At 52.8% G+C, this 19,523-nt stretch overlaps 1 protein-coding gene across 5 annotated transcripts in view; it reads left to right on the top strand.

The window, feature by feature from the left end:
- NOCT (nocturnin) overlaps nt 1-19,091 on the top strand; it is a 56,543-nt gene extending 37,452 nt beyond the window's left edge. For 4 of the 5 annotated variants that reach the window (XM_039913720.1, XM_039913721.1, XM_039913723.1 and 1 more), the window contains 2 exons: nt 15,504-15,782; nt 16,988-19,091. In XM_039913720.1, the coding sequence (XP_039769654.1) occupies nt 15,504-15,782; nt 16,988-17,868 (1,160 nt within the window). In that variant the 3' untranslated portion in view covers nt 17,869-19,091. Of the gene's footprint in view, nt 1-7,862; nt 8,057-15,503; nt 15,783-16,987 lie in introns of those variants that run through there. The other variant, XM_039913719.1, reaches the window with a different exon arrangement.
- Nucleotides 19,092-19,523: the final 432 nt, after the last annotated feature.

Raw genomic sequence — 19,523 nt, 5'->3', positions numbered from 1 at the left:
CACGTCTTGGCATGCAATGCTGTTCAGGAGCTAAAAGTCACTTTTTTCTCATTCTTAAGAATGGGATCCTTCATTTGAAGTAGAAATGGGCCAAACCAATCAATCATATTGAGTGCTTACTGTGTGCAGAGCACTGTACTAAATGTTTAGGTGAGTACAATATAAGAGTTGGTAGACACAATCCCTGCCCACAGTGAGCTTACAGTCTAGAAGGGGAGACGGACATTAATATAAGTAAATTACAGATATGTGCTGTTGGGCTTAGGAAGGACTATAAAGGGTGCAAATCAGGGTGACACAGAAAGGAATGGCAGAAGTGGAAACTAGGGCTTAGTCAGGGAAGGCCTCTTGGAGGAGATGTGCCTGCAATAAGGCTTTGAAGGTGGGGAGAGTAATTGCCTATCGGATATGAAAAGGGAGGGCATTTCAGGCCAGAGGCGAGATGTGATTGAGGGCTCGGTGGTGAGATAGAGGAGATCGAGGTGAAGTGAGTAGGTTGGCATTAGAGGAACATAATAGGTGGGCAGGATTGTAGTAGGAGAGCAGCGAGAGGTGGGAGGGAACAAGGTGAAGTTTCTGTTTGAAGAGGTGGTTGGGCAACCCTAGAAGTACTTGAGGAGTGGGGAAACATGGAATGAACAGTTTTGGTAAAAAAAAAAAAAAAAAAAGGATCTGGGAAGCAGCGTTAAGTATGGGCTGGAGTGGGGAGACCGGAGGCAAGGAAGGTCAGCAGGGAGGCTGATGCAGTCATGAAAGCGGAATAGGAAAAGTAGCATTTTTGGATAGAGAAGAAAGGGCAGATTTTAGCGATGTTGTGAAGGTAGAACTGACAGGATTTAGTGAAAGAGTGAATATTTGGGTTGAATAAGGGAGAGGAGTCAATGATATTTCCAAGATAAAGGCTTTGTGAGACAGGAGAGTGGTTGTGCCATCTACAATGATGGGAAAGTCAAGGGAGGACAGGGTTTGGGAGGGAGATAAGTTCTATTTGACATATTAAGTTTGGGGTGTCGGCAGGACATCCAAGCAGAGATGTTTTGAAGGCAGGAGGAAATAGACTGCAGAGAGGAGGGGGATTAGGGCTGGAAATGTAGATTTGGGAATCATCCTCATAGAGATGGTAGTTGAAGCCATGTGAGCGAATGAGTTCTCCAAGAAAGTGGGTATAGATGGAGAATAGAAGGGGCCCCAGAACTCAACCTTGAGGGACACCCACAGTTAGGGGGTGGGAGGCAGAGGAGGAGCCCGTGACAGAGACTGAGAAGGATGGGCCAGAGGTAAAAGGACCAGGAGAGGACAGTGTCAGCGAAGCCAAGATTGGATAATGTTTCCAGAATGGGGTGGTGGACCGTGTCGAAGGCAGCTGAAAGATCAAGGAAAACTAGGATGGAGGCCGTTGGATTTGACAGGAAGGAGATCATTTGTGACCTTTGAGAGAGTGGCTTCTGTGGAGTGAAGGGATTGGAAGCCAGATCGGAGGAGGTTGAGGAGAGGAACAACTCATTTATTTGATGGCTAGTTGCACCCTGGTGGATTTTTTTTGGGCTTCTCTCCCTCTGCCTGCCTGGCTTCTTTTCTTTTCAGTTTTGGGAATTGCACTACTCATAAACGCCTCCGTCTACAGGGAGGAAAGCAAAGGACCCTTGGGTGCAAAGTTATCAGTCTTGCTGCCTGCTGGGTTGGATTTGGTAGCAGAAGTAGCTAAATCCGGCCGCTACAGCTGGGTTTCGGCCTTATCTGTGGATTGGTTATCTGTGCTCTTCTTGCCCGCTAATTACCGAGAGAGGGACTTACTGAACAGACTGCTCTTGCCAAATGTTTTTTTGTACAAATGGAAGCACAAGCAGTGCTTTTTGAAAGAAGCTGGAGGCTTTGTTTAGCAAGCAACCTCCCCTTACGGCACCTGGGCCGCTACCGTGTGAGGGAGAAATACTGGGAAAGGCAGGGACTTCCATCTCTTGTGTCCCTGAGGGAGGAAGTGGAGCTTGTGGGTGTGCCGGATTCTTCCCAGGGAGCCTGGGTTGGCTGGGCCAGGTGCTGGTTCAAAGGGCCTTAAATACAAAATGAATACTTCCAACCAGTTTGCCGTGTGTCCTTGGACAAAAACTTCTGTGCCTCAGTTTTCTCATTTGTAAAACGGGGATTAAGACCGTGAGTCCCATGTGGGATAGGGACTGTACCCAACCAATCTCGTAATAATAATGATGATGATGGTATTTGTTAAGCGCTTATTCTGTGCCAAGCACTGCTGTAAACGCTGGGGTAGATACAAGGTAATCAGGTGGTCCCATGGGGGGCTCACAGTCTCTATCCCCATTTTCGAGATGAGGTAACTAAGGCACAGAGAAGTTAAATGACTTGCCCAAGGTCAGAGCAGACAAATGGTGGAGGCAGGATTAGAACCCATGACCTCCGACTCCCCAGCCCATGTTCTTTCCACTAAGCCACGCTGCCACCCTAGCACTTAGTTCAGTGCCTATTACACCTCCTCCTGCCTTCAGGACATCTCTACTTGGATGTCCTCCTATCACCTAAAACTCAACATGTCCAAGACAACTCCTTATCTTCCTTCCCAACCCCTGTCCTCTCCCTGACTTTCCCGTCACTGCGGACGGCACTACCATCCTTCCCGTCTTACAAGCCCGCAACCTTGGTGTCATTCTTGACTCCGCTCTCTCAGTGACCCCACCTAGTCAATCCGTCACCAAAGCCTGCCGGCCTCACCTTCACAACGTCGTCAAAATCCGCCCTTTCCTCTCCATCCAAACCGCTACCATGTTAGTACAATCACTCATCCTAACCTGATTGGATTACTGAATCAGCCTCCTTTCTGACCTCCCAACCTCCTGTCTCTCCCCACTTCAGTCTGTACTTCACTCTGCTGCCTGGATGGTCTTTCTACAGAAACGTTCTGGGCATGTCACCCCCCCCTCCTCAAAAATCTCCAGCGGTTGCCTATCAACTTCTGTATCAAGCAAAAACTCCACGCTATTGACTTCAAAGCTCTCCATCTTCTTGCGCCCTCCTACCTCACCTCCCTTCTCTCCTCCTATATTGCAGCCCGCACACTCCGCCTGTCTGGTGCTAACCTTTTATCTGTGCCTCGTTCTCATGTGTCCCGCCGTCGACCCCTGGCCCATGTGCTACCTCTGGCTTTGAACGCCTTCCCTCCTCAAATCCGCCAATCACCCTTCCCCCCCCTTCAAAGCCCTCCTGCAGGCTCACCTCCTCCAAGAGGCCTTCCCAGACTAATCCCCCCTTTTCCTCAGCTCCCCCTCCCCATTGCCCCGACTTGCTCCCTTTGCTATACCCCCCCCCCCAACCCCATAGCACTTGTGTATATATGTACATATCTATAATTCTGTTTATTTCATTAATGCCTATTTGTTTTGATTTGTATATATGCTTCTATTTATATTGATGCTATTGATGCCTGTTTACTTGTTTTGATGTCTGTCTCCCCCCTTCTAGACTATAAGCCCGTTGTGGACAGGGATTGTCTCTCTTTATTGCTGAATTCCAAGTGCCTAGTACAGTGCTCTGCAGAGACTAAGCCCTCAATAAATGCGATTGAAAGAATGAATGAATACTATTATTTAAGGAGCGCTTGTTGTGTGCAGAGTGCTGGACTAAGCTTTTGGGAGAGATGTACAACCCCTAACTTCTCTATGCCTCAGTTACCCCCTTTCTGTAAAAATGGGGGTTAAGACTGTGAGCCCCACGTGGGACAACTTGATCACCTTGTATCTACCCAGCGCTTAGTACAGTGCATGGCACATAGTAAGCGCTTAACAAATAACCTAATTATTATTATTATTATTTTTATGGCGGTTGTTAAGTGCTTACATTCTGCCAGGCACTGTAGTAAGCACTTGGGTAGTTACAAGATAATCAAATTGGATACTGTCCATGTCCCACTTGGGGCTCACAGTCTTAATCCCCATTTTACACAAGAGGAAACTGAGGCACAGAAGTGAAGTGACTTGCCCAAGGTCACACAGCAGACAAGTGGCAGAGCTGGGATTAGAATCTAGGTCCTTCTGACACCCAGGCTGTTCCCACTAGGTCACGCTGCTTCCCTTGGCCAGTTGAACAGGGGTAGCTCCGTCCCCTCGCCCAGCCCAGGGTCCCTGCCTGGGTTCCTTCCTCGCCTGACGCGGAGCCGGAGGCCACGTGCCTTGGAGCTTGGACCTTGTGTGCCAGATCCGCTTTCACACTGCTACTGTTGAAGTGACAAAAGGGACCGTTTGGGCGGAGCAGCAGCGAGCCCGTTCTCCCCTGAAGCTGGGCTGCTTCTTGTGGGGGACAGAAGGGCTCCTAGTGGTGTCTCCCAAACAAAGGGCAGTGTAGGTGTTCAGGGAAAACTGCTGGGGGTGATTGATGATTTAGCTCAGGAAGGGTGGGGAGGAGGAGGTAGGGCTTTGTAAGGCCCAAGGCAAATTCTGGGGAACCACACTGTTAGAAAAAGCAGCGTGGGTGTTGGCAGCTGTGTTTCTTCTGCAGGGGCGACGGCAGTGTTTATGCTCAAGCAAATGAAGTTCGTTGCTTCTAGTTCAGAGCCAAGAGTTTAGCAATGAGGAGCGTGTGTGTGGGGGGTCGGGGGGGCGACTTTAAAGGAGGAGGGAATGAAAGCAAAAGGCACCAGAGTGACTAGAAGCCTTCTCTGTTGTCTTCTATCACAACCGTGAGAGTCAGCATCAGGCATTCAGTTCTCCCGTTTAGTGCCGAGTCCTGACCCCCATGGGGCAGCCCCCAGCAGGTCCCAGGGGGTGAAGCCCTTTCTGCTCAGGCCCCTGCAGCCAGAAGTTTTTAATGCATCCTTCAGGTTCCCAAGAGGAGGTTCTCGTTTCTCCATAGGTGGCAGGGTGTTGTGGTAACCGCTGCGCCCCCGCCCCAAACTCTGTCTCCAGCTTTGGCTCACCCCCAGACGGGCCCCACCCAGGAACCAACATGGACCCTCCCCTGCTGGGCCGCTCCCGAGGAAGAGTGGCAGGGGATGTCTGCTAACTGCAGTTACTGTTTTTGTGAATGGGATTTAAGCACTTACTGCCTGCCGGACACTGTCCTACGTCTGGCTCACAGCCTTAATCCCCATTTTACAGATGAGGGAACTGAGGCACAGAGAAGTGAAGCGGCTTGCCCAAAGTCTCACAGCAGACACATGGCAGAGCGGGAGCTAGAATCCAGGTCTTTCTGACTCCTGGGTCCGTGCCCTATCCACTAGGCCGTGCTGCTTCTTTAACTCTATTACACTGTATTGTGCCAAGCGCTCAGTATGGTGCTCTGCACACTGTAAGCGCTCAGTAAATACCATTGATGGTGATGATAATTATGGTACTTCTTAAACACGGTGTGCCAAGCACTGTTTTAAGCTCTGGGGTAAATACAAGTTAATCAGGTAGGACACAGTCCCTGTCCTACATGGAGCTCACACTCTTTATCCCCATTTTACAGATGAGGGAACTGAGGCACAGAGAAGTGAAGTGACTCACCTATGGTCACAAAGCGGGCATGTGGCAGAGTCAGGATTAGAGCCCAGGTCCTTTTGACTCCCAGGCCTATGCTCTACCTTCTAGGCCGTGCTGCTGTTCCTTTCTTCTCTGGGGTATTTGCTAAGCGCTAACATGGAGTCGAGCTCTGGGGGAGTCCTAAGATGATCAGGTTGAAAACAGTCCCTGTCGCACATTGGGACTCACAGCCTAAGCAGAAGGGAGAACAGATATTGAATCCCCATTTTACAGTTGAGGAGACTGAGGTCCAGAGAAGTTTAGTGACTTGCAGGGAAGTGGTAGAGCTGAAATTAAAACTCAGTTCCTGTGACTCTAAGGTCTGTGCACTTTCCACTAGGTCACACTGCTTCTCAAAATGCCCAAATCAGGGAAGTCACAGTAATAGTAATAATAGTAACAATAATGATAGTAGTAGTAATTAAGTGTTCACTATGTGCCAGGCACTGTATTAAGCGCTAGAGTGGGCAAATCAGGCTGGACACAGTCCATGTGCCACTTAGGGGTCACAGTCTTAATCCCCATTTTTCAGATGAGGTAACTGAGGCCCAGAGAAGTGAAGCGACTCGTCCAAGGTCATACAGCAGAGTGGCAGAGCCGGGATTAGAACCAGGTCCTTCCGACTCCCAGGCCTGTGCTCTATCCACTTGGCCACGCTGCTTCTCCCGGTGGTACTCTGTGGTCTGTTAAGGGTGGCCAGCCTTTGGAGGATTGGGTCTCCCCAAATGCTTCTCCAGGCTCAGGCCTCAGAAAATGGTGGGGAAAAGCTGACCCTCCCTCTTCACTCCCCCAACTAAAGCATCCCGAGAACTGATGGGCTGGGACAGGGGTAGGGGACGCTGACCCAGCTCCGGCTTTAGAATGGGCTCCCGGTGGTCAGCTGACCTGGGCACGAGCCCTTCCAGAAGAGTGTGTTAGCTAGCAACGGACCAGGTTTGTTTCCAAACAGGAGCCTGACCTGGCACACAAAGGCAGGCCACTTCCCCACATGAACCGGCCTTGGTGAAGGTCTGTGATGTCTCTCTCTCTCTCTTGAAAATCCAATGCTCCTATCTTAAGGTCAAACTAGATTTTAATTTGCTTGCTGTCTTCGAAGTGTTTAGGTTTTACGTGGTTTGGTGGGTTTTTTTTCCTCTTCCTCCCTGTTCCTCAATGTGTTCTCACCAATTGGATCTGGACTTAGGTTTTTAACTAGAAAACTGCACTGGGCCAGATGGGGTTAAGTGTTCATTGTGAAACGATTTCTTAACGCTCCTAAATGGAATTCTTCATGCCTTTTCATTCAATCGTAGTTATTGGGCACTTAATGTGTGCACTGTACTGAGTGCTTGCGAGAGTATCGTATTGTACTCTACCAAGCACTCAGTACAGTGCTCTGCACACTGTACTGAGCACCTGGGAGAGTACAATACAACAGTAAACTGACACATTCCATTACCCACAACGACCTTAGAGTCTAGAGTGGGGGAGACAGACATTAATATAAGTAAATTACAGGTGTGTACATAAGTGCTGTGGGGCCGAGAGGAAGGAAGAACAAAGGGAGCAAGTCAGGGTGACACGAAGGCGGTGGGGAGAAAAGGAAATGGGGGGCTGAGGGAAGACCTCCTGGAGGAGATGTGCCTTCAAGAAAGCTTTGAAGGTGGGGAGAGTCACCGTCTGTCGGATTTGAGGGGAGAGGGCATTCCGGGCCAGAGGCAGGATGTGGGCGAGGGGTCGACGGCAGAGATCGAGAGAAGGTTAGCATTCGAGGAGCAAAATGTGTGAACTGGATTGTAGGAGGAGAGTAGCGAGGAGAGGTAGGAAGGGGCAAGGTGATGGAGTGCTTTAAAGCCGGTGGTGAGGAGTTTTTGTTTGATGCGGAGGTGGATGGGCAAACACTGGAGTATTTTGACCAGCGAGTGGGGGAGACATGTCCTGAACGTTTTTGTAGAAAAATGATCCAGACAGCAGAGTGAAGTATGGACTGGAGTGGGGAGAGGCGGGAGGCTGGGAGATCAGCAGGAAGTCTGATGCAGTAATCCAGGCGGTGACTGTATTAACCTATTTTAGTTCTATCTCCTTGCCACCTAGGGCTAAGTTGAGAAGAACTGTTTATCGTCTGGCATTGATCCAAAATCCGCCCGTGGTTCTTCGGTCCGGATGCTTGCTTCCCTTCCCCGAGACTCCGCACCGGAAGGGTTGGCGGTGGGTCCGGTCCAAGCTTGGCCGGGAAGGGCTATTCTGCCCCCTGCGGAGCCCACCTCAGCTCTTGGGCGCTTCGGACTGTAAGCTCGTCCTGGGCGGGGAACGTGTCTGCTTATTGTTATGTTGCGCTCTCCCAGGCGCTCAGTACAGTGCTCCGCACACGGTAACCCTTGGATAAATAGGATTGAATGAACGAATGCCTTGTGCTGTGGTTCTGCAAAGTAGACACAAGGTGGAAGCACTTGATTTGCTGTGCCAGCGGACGGCTCATGTGACAGGCCCGGCCACTTTCTATTTCTGCCCGCCTCCCCTCTGGGGGTTCACTTGGCGTCGTGTTCCGGCCCGGCGTGCCGGTCTCTCAGGTGTGTATTCGTGACAAATCCCCACCTCCGTGGAGTGTGTGGCTCCGAAAGGGCAGAGGCCCCGGGGCCACGCTTTCCCTCGTGGCCGGAGCCCAAGGTGACGCAGGAAAAAGAAAAGGCCTGCGGGCGGCTTCCTATTCTGGATGTGTCAGGCCAGGCCGTCTCTAAATTAGATGAACTCTGCAGCTGCTCGGCCCGAACTTTTGACAGGAACTTGGTATAGGAAGAGCAGACGGGCCCAGGGCCGCCGGCGGGCCCCCTGCGAGGTGCCGGTCTGCGCGGGCGTGAGCTCGTGATGGGCCGCCACGTGTTGGGCAGGGGGCGGTTGGCTGTGTGGGGGGGGCGGTTGGGAAAACGGCGAGGATGCGGGCACGGTGATTGGCGGGCGTCGGCCATCCGGGGAGGCTGGCGGCTGGCCTCGGGGCCGTGGAGATGGCACCCGGGGGAGTAGAAGAGGCAGCTTTGTGTCGAAAGCTGGTCGGCGGTGAGGAGGAAAGGCTAGGGCGTCACTCGGGAAGAAGCAGAGGAGGGAAAATGTCAAGGAGACTGTAAACGTTCATCCGTATCTGCCTGGCAAAATGCAACCCAGGGCGTTCCAGCGGCCAAAATAGCTCTGCGATTACCGGCACCTCCTTCGAAGGCGAGCCTGGGGCCGGAGGGATAGGAGACTAGGGCCCAGAGAAGTAGCGTGAGAGCCCGGGCTCAGGGGGAGGGTGGGAGACCAAGGCCCAGAGACAGTGGCCTGCATGCTCTGCCTGATGCTCCCGGGAAAGTGGCCGCGACAGCCCTCCAGGAGCCCCTCCTAGATGGATAATAATAATAATAATAATAATAATAATAATAATGGTATTTGTTAAGCACTTACTATGTCCCAAGCACTGTTCTAAGCGCTCGATGGAACCCAAGCCTGGGGGCAGTGGCCAGAGTTGAATGGATCTCGCTAAACAAGGTGTGTAATGGACCCAGCTAGGAACAGTAAACAGCACCTGGGCTGTGGTAACCAGCTCTCTTAGCACTTAGATGCTTAATGAAATATCTTTTAGTAGCCATTGAGGAAGGAGTGTGGTGCGTGTTTAGGATATTCAGGTTAAAGAAACTTGGGAGAAAAAATCAAGGGGCTACACGGTTGGAATAGGTTTTAAACACTTGATTGCAGGAATTGGTCTGTCCCTCTATGCTATAAGCTCAGGGGCAAGGAGTGTGTCTGTTATATTGTTATACTGTATTCTCCCAAGCGCTCAATACAGTGCTCTGCACATAGTAAGCACTCAATATGACTCATTGATTTATACAACCCGAGGTCAGAGGTCTTTTTTCCTACTGCTGCAATTAGAGATAAGTTATGCCACACTGCCTTCATTGGGTTTGATTTCCTGGGACCCCAAAGTCAGTTCTAGGATCCTCTTCTTTTTTATTTAAAGAATTTAGACCAGATGAGTGTGCGGATTCAACACGCCGCCCGTCGATACCAGCGGGCACTGGCGGCCTTGAGAAGCAGAGGGGGCATTTGGGGGCCAGGCCGAACCGAGACGGCCTGTGGGACCCACGGGGTGTTACTGCCCCGCCCGTCCCAGGCCCGCTTGACCTCAGCCCCGGGCACCCCACGAGTCAGCAGCTCGTTCTTGCTCGCAGGCCGTCCAGGTGCACTGTCCCCAGGGAAATCCAGGGCGGCCGTGGGGAACAGTCAATCACCAGGGTAAGACGGGCACAACCCGGTGTCTTTCTGCCAGACCCAACTGGAGGCGTTTTCGTCCAAAGAAGCGGGGTGCCTAGTTGGGCTAGTCCCCCACCTTCTCTCTCCTGCCACCTCCTTCCCCTCTTCTTCCTGATTTGGTGACCTTTTTACATGTTCCCAAATCAGCAGGTCATCATCATTATTATCACTAACATTTTTTAAGTAGTGTATGAAACACTGGGGGTAATTTGAAAAGCTGTGGGTCCCTTCTGACCCAGAGAACTTGGATATATGTATTTCATCACTTAGAATTTCACACTTTACTGCTGTCCTTTCGTGGGAGAATTGCTTGAGAGAAGGGTGAATTTATGCCACAAGGTTCACTGTCCTTGGCATAATTCCCTCCAAGTGGTTCTTGCCTCAGGGATTTTTTTTTTAAATGGTATTTGTTAAATGCTTACTATGTGCCAAGCACTGAGGTAGCTAAAAGCTAATCAGGTCGGACACAGACCCTGTCCCATATAATAACAGTAATGATAATAATAATTGTGGTATTTAAGCACTTACTATGTGCCAAGCACTGTTCTAAGCATTGGGGTTGATACAGGGTAATCAGGTTGGACACAGTCCCTGTCCCACCTGGGGCTCACAGCCTTAATCCCCATTGTACAAATGAGATAACTGAGACACAGCGAAGTGACTTGCCCAAGGTCACACAGCAGATAAGCAGTGGACCCAGGATTAGAACCCACATCCTCTAACTCCCAGACCCTTGCTCTTTCCACTAGGCTCGCAGTCTTAATCCCCATTTTACAGATAAGGTAACAGGCCCAGAGAAGCGAAGTGACTTGCCCAGCGTCACCCAGAAGACACGTGGCAGAGCCGTAATTAGAACCCAGATCCATCTGCCTCCCAGACCTGTGCTCTATCCACTAGGCCATGCTGCTTCTCTGGGTCATGGCAAGGTGACTGTGAGGAGCTGGGGGCAGTGATCAGCTGCTGTGCGCCACCTCTGCTCCTCCTGTCTGGAGGTGACTTTCCCTGTCAGTCTTCGTGGTGCAAGGTCTTGCCACCTATGTGGTATTTTGCTCCAACTCTGAAGGAGATGTGAGTCCCTGAGGGAGAGGAGGAGGCGGCCCCCTCCTTTCTCCCCGCTTCCCTTTCACTCTACAAAAGTGGACCAACACGTCTTCTTTCTTGAAGTGGCAGGCAAAGGCAGGGGCAATATAACACCTCCTCATCCCTCTCTGGGCCAGCCTCTCCATCCCTCTCTTCTCTTTTTAATGGTCCCCCACGGGGTTCACAGTCTAAGCAGGAGGGACAACAGGTATTGAATCCCCATTTTACAGATGAGGAAACAGGTTCAGAGAAGTTAAGTGACTTGCCCCAAGTCACACGACAGGCAAATGAAAGAAGGTGAGCAGCTTGAAGATAGAAGGCAATTTAAGTTCCCATTTAGCTGTAGTGTGGTTAATGTGTTTATGTCACGTCCAAATGACGTGTGGGGCAGACGTTTTAGATTTGACTTGGGAAAGAGTGAAAAGGAAGTAGTGTGAAGGGGCACTCGACTGTTGTGTTAAGGTGGACGACTTCAGGCGGCACCTGGCAAAATTGTGTTTCTGGTTCGGAACCAAGTTGCGCCGTGGTTTACCCAAGAGCTTCCTTACAGCTCCTCTCAGGGCTGGAGACAATAAATTCTCAATGAAATGCTTGTTGTGGTATTTATTAAGCGCTATGTGCCAGGCACTGTACTGAGTGCTGGGGTAGATACAGGCAAATTGGGTTGGACACAATCCCTGTCCCACGTGGGGCTCACAGTGTCAATGCCCATTTTACAGATGAGGGAACTGAGGCCCAGAGAAGTGAAGTGACTTACCCATGGTCACACTGCAGACAAGTGGAGGAGCTGGGATTAGAACCTATCGCCTTCTGACTCCCGGGCCTGAGCTGTATCAACTGTGCCATGCCGCTTCTTTCATGGTTAAGTGCTTACTATATGCCAGGCATCGTACTAAGTGCTGGGATAGATTCAAGATAATCAGGTTGGACACAGTCCCTGTCCCATCTGGGGCTCACAATCTTAATGCCCTTTTTACAGATGATGTTACTGAGGCACAGAGAAGCGAAGCGACTTGCCCAAGCCTCACAGCAGACAAGTGGCAGAGCTGAGAGTAGAACCTAGGAACTTCTAACTCCCAGCCCCGTGCTCTATCCACTAGGCTACGCTGCTTCAAAGGTATCCAGGAAACTCACCCACAGCGTTCACCCACAATATTTTCCAGATAAGTCCTTGTGGACAACCACAAAGTTTACACCGAAAACATATTTCTCTGCTGTTTAAGAAGCAGCATGGCCTATTTGAATAATCTCGCCTCAACCTTTAAAAAGTGGGGTTTTCCCCCCCTTCTTGCCTGAGGCTTAGGCATGAAAGATTTTGTTCTGTTCAAGGATTTAAGTTGAAATGGTAATAACTGACCCAGGTCTGGAAGAATCATTATTATCAATGATAATAGTAATAGAATTCGTTAAGCACTTTGCCGTGTGCCGAGCACTGTCCTGACCGCTGGGGTAGTAATCGAGTTATACTGTGAGCCCCGTGTGGGATAGGGGTCGTGTCCAAGTAGGAAGGAAAACGGGAATTGAAAATCCATTTTACCAATGAGGAAACTGAGGTCCAGAGAAGTGGAGTGACTTGCCCAAAGTCACACAACAGACAAGTGGTGGAGCTGAGATTAGAACCCAGGTCCTCTGCCTCCCAGGCCCGTGCTCTTCCCAGTAGAAGCCAGTGGGTTCAAGCAGGGGTGAGGGATGGGATTGGAGGAAGAATCAGGGAGAGGAGAGCGAAAGGCAGAGGCAGTGAGAGACAAAATCTAGACAGCCAAGCCCACCTGTCCTTGTGTGTATTTACTTTTGCGAATACACATAGTGAGGTCAGGAAAGCAGGAATCAATCAACCAATCATATTATTGAGCACTTGCTGTGTGCGGAGCACAGTACTGAGCGCTTTGGAGAGAGTACAGTATAACAGAGTTGGTAGGCATGCTCCCTGCCCACAACAAGTTTATGGCCTAGAGAAAACCCCTGCTTTTTCAGAAATGTATTTCTAAGCCCTTGTAGTGTCTTCAGTGTAAGCAAGTCCTAAACTTGGATTTTTTTTCATTTATCAAATTGTATAGCCAGCTGTTGGGTTAATATTTTAGGCATTGCTTTTCAAGGGTGAAAACTGGTTGCCAAGTCTCAGATTTAGTGAAAAGTTTTGCCAAGTATCAAGGGTCAGTGTAAGTAAGAAAGGTCAGTGGCTAGCTAACCAAGACACAGAGAGAGAGAGAGAGGGAGTTTACTGAATGTTGGGAAATGAACTTTGCTCTCCTTTTTGCGGTCTGTTGTGGTTTTAGAACAGTTTGGCTTCCAGAGCCTGAAAACAATGACATCCCAACGTAGTAGGTTTTTATATCCTTGACGAAGGGATATAAACTTGTGGAAGTCTGACCTTGGGCTTTGTTCCCTTCTGTGTTGATCTGCTGGGATGACTCGTGGAGAATGAATTACAGCTCTGTGATTTCTTCATCTGAGCGGGGAGGAAGTGAGTGGGCAGGCCAGGGCTGGGGAGATGTAACGGCTCCCTTTTAGCCAGCAAGGACCACGACCCTTCCCGCCTGGGTCGGCTTGGTGCCGTGCCCTTCAGCCGAGCCCGTCGGGGGTTAGAACACAGCACACAGACGGCCCTACTCACTTGCGGAACTGTTTTTGTTTTCCAGGCAAGTTTCTGATTCCTTTCTCAAACTTCATCAGTGCTAAGAGTGGTTGACCTTAGGCCATCTTACCCGATGGCATATCTTTAAGGGGAAAACATGGGCGCTAGGTGAGCGGCTGTTGACTCTGAGCCAGAAGGAGCATTAAATGGTGTGAATTGGTGTGTGAAATTTGGGGTTGGATGGCTTTCTTCCTGTCCTGGAAAGGCCTCTCCCTGGCAGTGGACCAGATATTCACTTGTCTCACCTTCCTGTTAAAGTTATAAGGTGGTTGTCCTTGGAGGTTGGGCTTGGGTGTTTTACATGAATATAAGACGAGGCCCAACTTCTTGTAGCTCTTCCCATTTTGAGCTCTTTAATGCCGGATGTTAAAGGTGGAGTGGAGTCTCTGACCAGGAAGCTGGTGGAAAAGGAGAGGGGAAATTATAGTACGAGATTTGGATTTGCAAATTCAAGTGTGAGGGTGATGCAGAAGAGGAAGAAGAGGAACTGAAGGCTTAGTTGAGGAAGGCCTCTTGGAGGAGATGTGATGTTAATAAGATTTGGAAGGTGGGGAGAGTAGTCGGATGTGAAAGGGGAGGGCGTTCCAGGCCAGAGGCAGGACGTGTCCGAGAGGTCGGCGGAGAGGTAGATGAGATTGAGATACAGTGAATAGGTTGGCATTAGAGGAGAGGAGTGTGCGCCCATGAATGGGACAGGGTTAGGAAGTGTGTCCAACCCAATTTGCTTGTATCCACCCTAGTGCTTAGTACAGTGCCTGGCCCGTAGTAAGCACTTAACAAATACCACAGTTATTGGTAGCAAATGAGAGAGGCCTGGTAGGAGGGGGCAAGGTGATTGAGAGCTTTAAAGCCAGTGGTAAGGAGCCAGTGATAAGCCAGCAACTCCAATAATGATGATGATGATGATGATGATGTGCTTAATATATGCCAAGCACTAAGTGCTGGAGGAGTTACATGGTAATCAGACGAGACAGTCCTTGTTCCACTAGAGGCTCAGTCTGAACGAGCCCCTCTCTGCGTTGCAGGGCGATCCCCTTCCCCTCTCCCTCCCCCACCCCGGCCCTGCCTTTTCCTGGGATGGAGGGTGCTCGATCCCTGCTTGGCTCAAATCTGGTGGGAAAGAAGCCTCAGGAGCCATGGAGCTGAAGGAGCCCAGCTGAGCTCAGTGTGGGAAGGAGGCAAAGCGAGGAGGGGGAAAGGTGGCGTAGGTTTGGGGAGCAGAGAAAGGTACAGGGAGTGTTCATTAAAAGTAACGGTGGAATTTGCTAAGCACTTATCTGCCGAGTGCCAGGTCAAGCGCTGCCAGGTGCGGCCATCTTTTGTTCCACACAGAAGGGCCCAGAGTCTAAAGGGGAGGGAAAAGAGGTATTTACAGGTGAGGAAACTGAGGCACAGAGAAGTTGTGACATGCCCAAGGTTACACAGCAGACAAGTGGTGGAGTCAGGACTGGAACTTAGGTCCTTCTGATTCCCAGGCCTGTGTTCTACCCAGTAGGCCATGTTGGCTCAAATATGATGGGTTAAATTGTAAGATCCTTATGGATAGGGATGTCTTGTCCCTCTCTTGTAGTCTTCCAAGCATTTAGTAAGGTGCTCTGCAGCTGGGTGCCCAAAGTAAACACTGTTCCTGGTTGGTAGTTCACCCCTCCTTTCCGTCGTCCTGCCCCATAGGCTCAAAACTGGTGCTTCTCCACCCTGCAGAGGGCATAGCCTGGGTCTGGCACAGGCTGGCATTTGGGGAGGAAACCTGGGATTTGGCCCGGGGAGCTCTGGGGCTGGCTGTTGCCCCTGGAAGTGCCTTGGAGTCAAGCACCATAATCACTTGCCGCACTGGGGGCCGCCGGCCACCGAACCCACCAAAAACGCAAGAGCAAACGGCACTTGTGGGACGGGCAGGGGCGACAGTTAGCTCTGGAGTGGGGGACTGCCCGTATCGCTCTCCGCCTATAGAGGGGAAGCGAGGGAGGGCAGCGGGGAGTCAGCAGGAGGCATGTGTAATTGGGCTTTGTGTCCCGCAGCCTGTTCCATGGGCACCGGCACGAGCAGGCTGTACGACACTCTGTCCAAGACGGTGGGCCCCGACCCCGATCCCGGTTCCAGCCCGCAGCGCACCGGCTACCTGACGGTGGATCTGGGGCTGCCGGACTCCCTGGACCCCCAGGAGCTCCTGGAGGAATGCCGGGCGGTGCTGCGGACCCGGCCCCCTCGCTTCCAGCGGGACTTCGTGGACCTGAGGACGGACCTGACCAGCAGTCACCGGCCCATCCGGGTCATGCAGTGGAACATCCTCGCGCAAGGTACGTGGGGCCGGGGCGGGGCCGGGCACTCATTCCTCTGGCGAATGGACTGAAAGCGGGGCCGGCCCCGCCCCATGCCTCGTCTGCCGGGTCCCGATGGTAGGGGGGAGCCCCAGAGCACGTCTCCCTGCCCTCGCGGAGCCTGAACCTGCCGGGGGGTGGTTTCTACGGAACGTTGGTGAGGGGATCCCTCGGAGCAGGGGCTCCGGGCCCTCAGGTCCGGGCACGTTAGCGAGGAGGAAGCGCCCGGTATAGGAGAGGCCGATCTCCTGGGCACGTCGTCAGCAGCTGCCCGAACTCAGCCGGAGCCAGGGAGGGACCTGGTGTGAAGTCTGCTGACGTTTCCACTGCCCCATCCCAGTCTGCCCTGTGGGCTGGCAGTGCCCGTCTCCACCCTACCCACCCTCAGCAGGTCACCCCGCCCCCCCCCCCCCGGGACTGCCGTATACGTACACGGCAGCAGCGTGTACGTAGCGTGTAGAGAAGCAGCGTGGCTCAGTGGAAAGAGCACGGGCTTTGGAGTCAGGGCTCATGAGTTCGAATCCCAGCTCTGCCACTTGTCGGCTGTGTGACTGTGGGCAAGTCACTTAACTTCTCTGTGCCTCAGTTCCCTCATCTGTAAAATAGGGATTAAGACTGTGAGCCCCACGTGGGACAACCTGGTTCCCCTATATCTACCCCAGCGCTTAGAACAGTGCTCGGCACATAGTAAGCGCTTAATAAATACCAACGTTATTATTATTATTATTACACGAAAAGGTAGAGCAGAGGGGCCCAATCTCCTCCCTTTATTATAAGACCGCAAAGGTCTGGTCTTTAGCACCCCCCGGTTTTGTCGGGCGAGGATCTCTGTGCCCGACAGCAGACTCGTCGATGGTGAGGAGTGGGCCAAGTCGGCCGCGCGGACCTCGGGGCAGGGAGAGGTTTCCTTTTCCAGTTCCGCTCGATTTAGGGCGGCGCGAGGCCCCGATGGGGTGAACGGTCTGACCGGGATCTGGGCGGTTGCTCAACGTCGAAGCTAAAATCTCATTCGGTTACATTGCCACCAAAGTCTGGGGAGCGAGGACTGGGGAGAGACCCGGGCGGTGGGGACGGGGAACGGGATGGACCGGGTACCCCTGCGCTGCCCTCTGCAGCGTCTCGGGGGCGGAGAGAGTGAGGCGCACCGTCCCCTCAGCCGCTAACTCTGGGCTCCGCTCTTCCAGCTCTCGGGGAAGGCAAGGACAACTTTGTGCAGTGTCCGGCGGAAGCGCTCAAATGGGAAGAGAGGAAGTGCCTCATCCTGGAGGAGATCCTGGGCTACCAGCCGGACATCCTGTGCCTGCAGGAGGTGGACCACTTCTTTGATACCTTCCAGCCCCTGCTGAGCCGACTGGGCTACCGGGGCACCTTCTTCCCCAAGCCGTGGTCCCCCTGCCTGGACGTGGAGCACAACAACGGGCCGGACGGCTGCGCCCTGTTCTTCCTGCGGGACCGCTTCGAGCTGGTGGAGAGCACCAACATCCGGCTGATGGCCCTGACGCTGAAGACGAACCAGGTGGCCATCGCCCAGACCCTGCGCTGCCAGGAGACGGGCCGGCTGTTCTGCGTGGCCGTGACCCACCTGAAGGCCCGCACGGGCTGGGAGCGGCTCCGCTCGGCCCAGGGCTCCGACCTCCTCCGGAACCTGTGCGCCATCACGCGGGGGGCCGAGATCCCCCTCATCGTCTGCGGGGACTTCAACGCGGAGCCCACGGAGGAGGTCTACCGGCACTTCGCCACCTCCAGCCTCAACCTGAACAGTGCCTACAAGCTGCTGAGCTCCGACGGGCAGACGGAGCCCCCCTACACCACCTGGAAGGTGCGGGCCTCGGGCGAGGCCCGGCACACTCTCGACTACATCTGGTACTCCCAGCGCGCCCTGCGCGTGGAGTCCGCCCTGGGCCTGCTCACCGAGGAGCAGATCGGCCCCAACCGGCTCCCGTCCCTCCATTACCCCTCCGACCACCTGTCCCTGGTCTGCGACTTCGGCTTCAGGGAGGACCCGGCCCCTCCCGAGGTCCCGGCCCGAACGTCCGACCGGGGGAGCCCGAGGGAACCGCAGTAGGGAGGGTGGCCGGAGGGTGCGGGGCTGGGGGAGGCGGAGCCGACGGGCGGTCCCGCCGCGGTCGAGCTGGGCCCGGGGAGGGGCCGCTCCGCGGAGGGCGCGGACTTTTGATTAAAGCCTCCGGCCCGGAAGGGGTTCGGCAGCCCGGATCTGGCTTCTGTTTGGGTTCTTTTCCCTCAGCGTTTCTTGAAATCTCCCCCGGTTTTCTTCCCAAAGTTTGTGTCGGAGGACCCGACTCCGTTCTCGTCCTGCTGGAGTAGGCCGTGAGCTGGGCGGCGGGCAGAGGGTGCGCTTTGCGTGTGTGCTGTTCGGGGTGGGGGTGAGGTGGAGGGTGTATGAGTAACTGGCCCTGCTGGCACTCTTCAGCTTCATTTGTGTTGAGGTCTTTCTTGAACGTTAAAGGAATGTGCACGGATAACGTTTGTGTTTTTGTTTAACTTGTATCTCAGTGAAAACGACAAACGTCTGACACTGGGGAATCACTAAGCGCTTCTGAACAATTCAGAGACGTTGGGTGACGTCATCGGGGGGTTTTCGCGGTAACTGTATAAAGTCAAGGTTTGGGGAGGGGCGGGAAGGGGTCGTAAAGGCCAGACAGTGCTGATGCAACAGGCCGACTGACGTTCGGAAGAGAGCGAAGAGCAGCGGCCTCCACGCTATCTTACAGATCGTCAGGCGGCTCAGGGTCGGTGTGTCCGTGCCGACGGTCGCCTCTGCCCCCTTGCCCCAGTGGCCCCGGCATCGGGCACCTGCCTTCCCCCAGCGTCCTGCCTTCCCCCAGCGTAGGCACTCCGTGCTGGATGTTCCCCGCCCACCCTTTTGATAAGCCACCTTTTTTTTTCTCGTCCATTTTACCCCCTCCCCAGTTTTTGAGGTAACTCATCCAAGAGGCCTCGCGTACCATTTGGGGAGAAGCAACAGTGAGTTTGCGCGTGTGCTCTGTTCGGGTAGGTCTGCTGGGCTATCGCCGAGCGGCTTCGGCCGTAGCCTTTACCCTCACCCCGGCTTCCAGCCTGGAGCAGTCGAGGAGCTCCCGGTCGGCACAGGGTCACGGTAATAAAGAGGGCGGAGGTGGCCTGCGGCCGCCCTCTCTCAACTAGCGAGGAGTCCGGGTAGAGCTGGCTAGGAGGGGCTGATCTGGAGGGAAAGGTTGTGGGTCCCACAGTGTCGATCTGCCGAGTTGTAAATATTCAAGAGGAATAATAAATAGCATTTAAAAGTAAGCTGTTCTTAAATCTTGTGTCTCCAGTACAAAAGCATGTCGATTCTCCTCAGTGGGGGCACACATCTGCTTTTCTACTTTGCTTGAAGCTTCTTAATTCTTGCTTGGTTAGCCCACAAAACTGACCTGTGTAGAAATAATCAACTGGAGATCATTAGTTCTCCGCCGTCCCTCTCTCCGACACTGCTGAGGGGCCTTAGGACTCCCCAACAAGCCTCTTGGAACCACAGGGTTTGGTGTCCTTGACCTCTTTTTTTTTTTTTCCACCCCCCCTCCCCTCAGCATCCTCCACTCCAACCAAAGTTCCATAGGCAAGTGTGAGCTAAAAAGGTAGATGAAACCATCCGTAACTGTTCTCCATCTGATATTCCTGGACCCTAAAAAGGAAAGTATGGGCAGTCTGAGCATTTCTGTGCGTGTGAGCATTTCTGTT

This window comes from Ornithorhynchus anatinus, chromosome 12, assembly GCF_004115215.2.
Source record: "Ornithorhynchus anatinus isolate Pmale09 chromosome 12, mOrnAna1.pri.v4, whole genome shotgun sequence".
Lineage (NCBI taxonomy): Eukaryota > Metazoa > Chordata > Mammalia > Monotremata > Ornithorhynchidae > Ornithorhynchus > Ornithorhynchus anatinus.
Note: the sequence above shows the minus strand (reverse complement) of the source record. Positions and strands in the feature narration are given on the sequence as shown.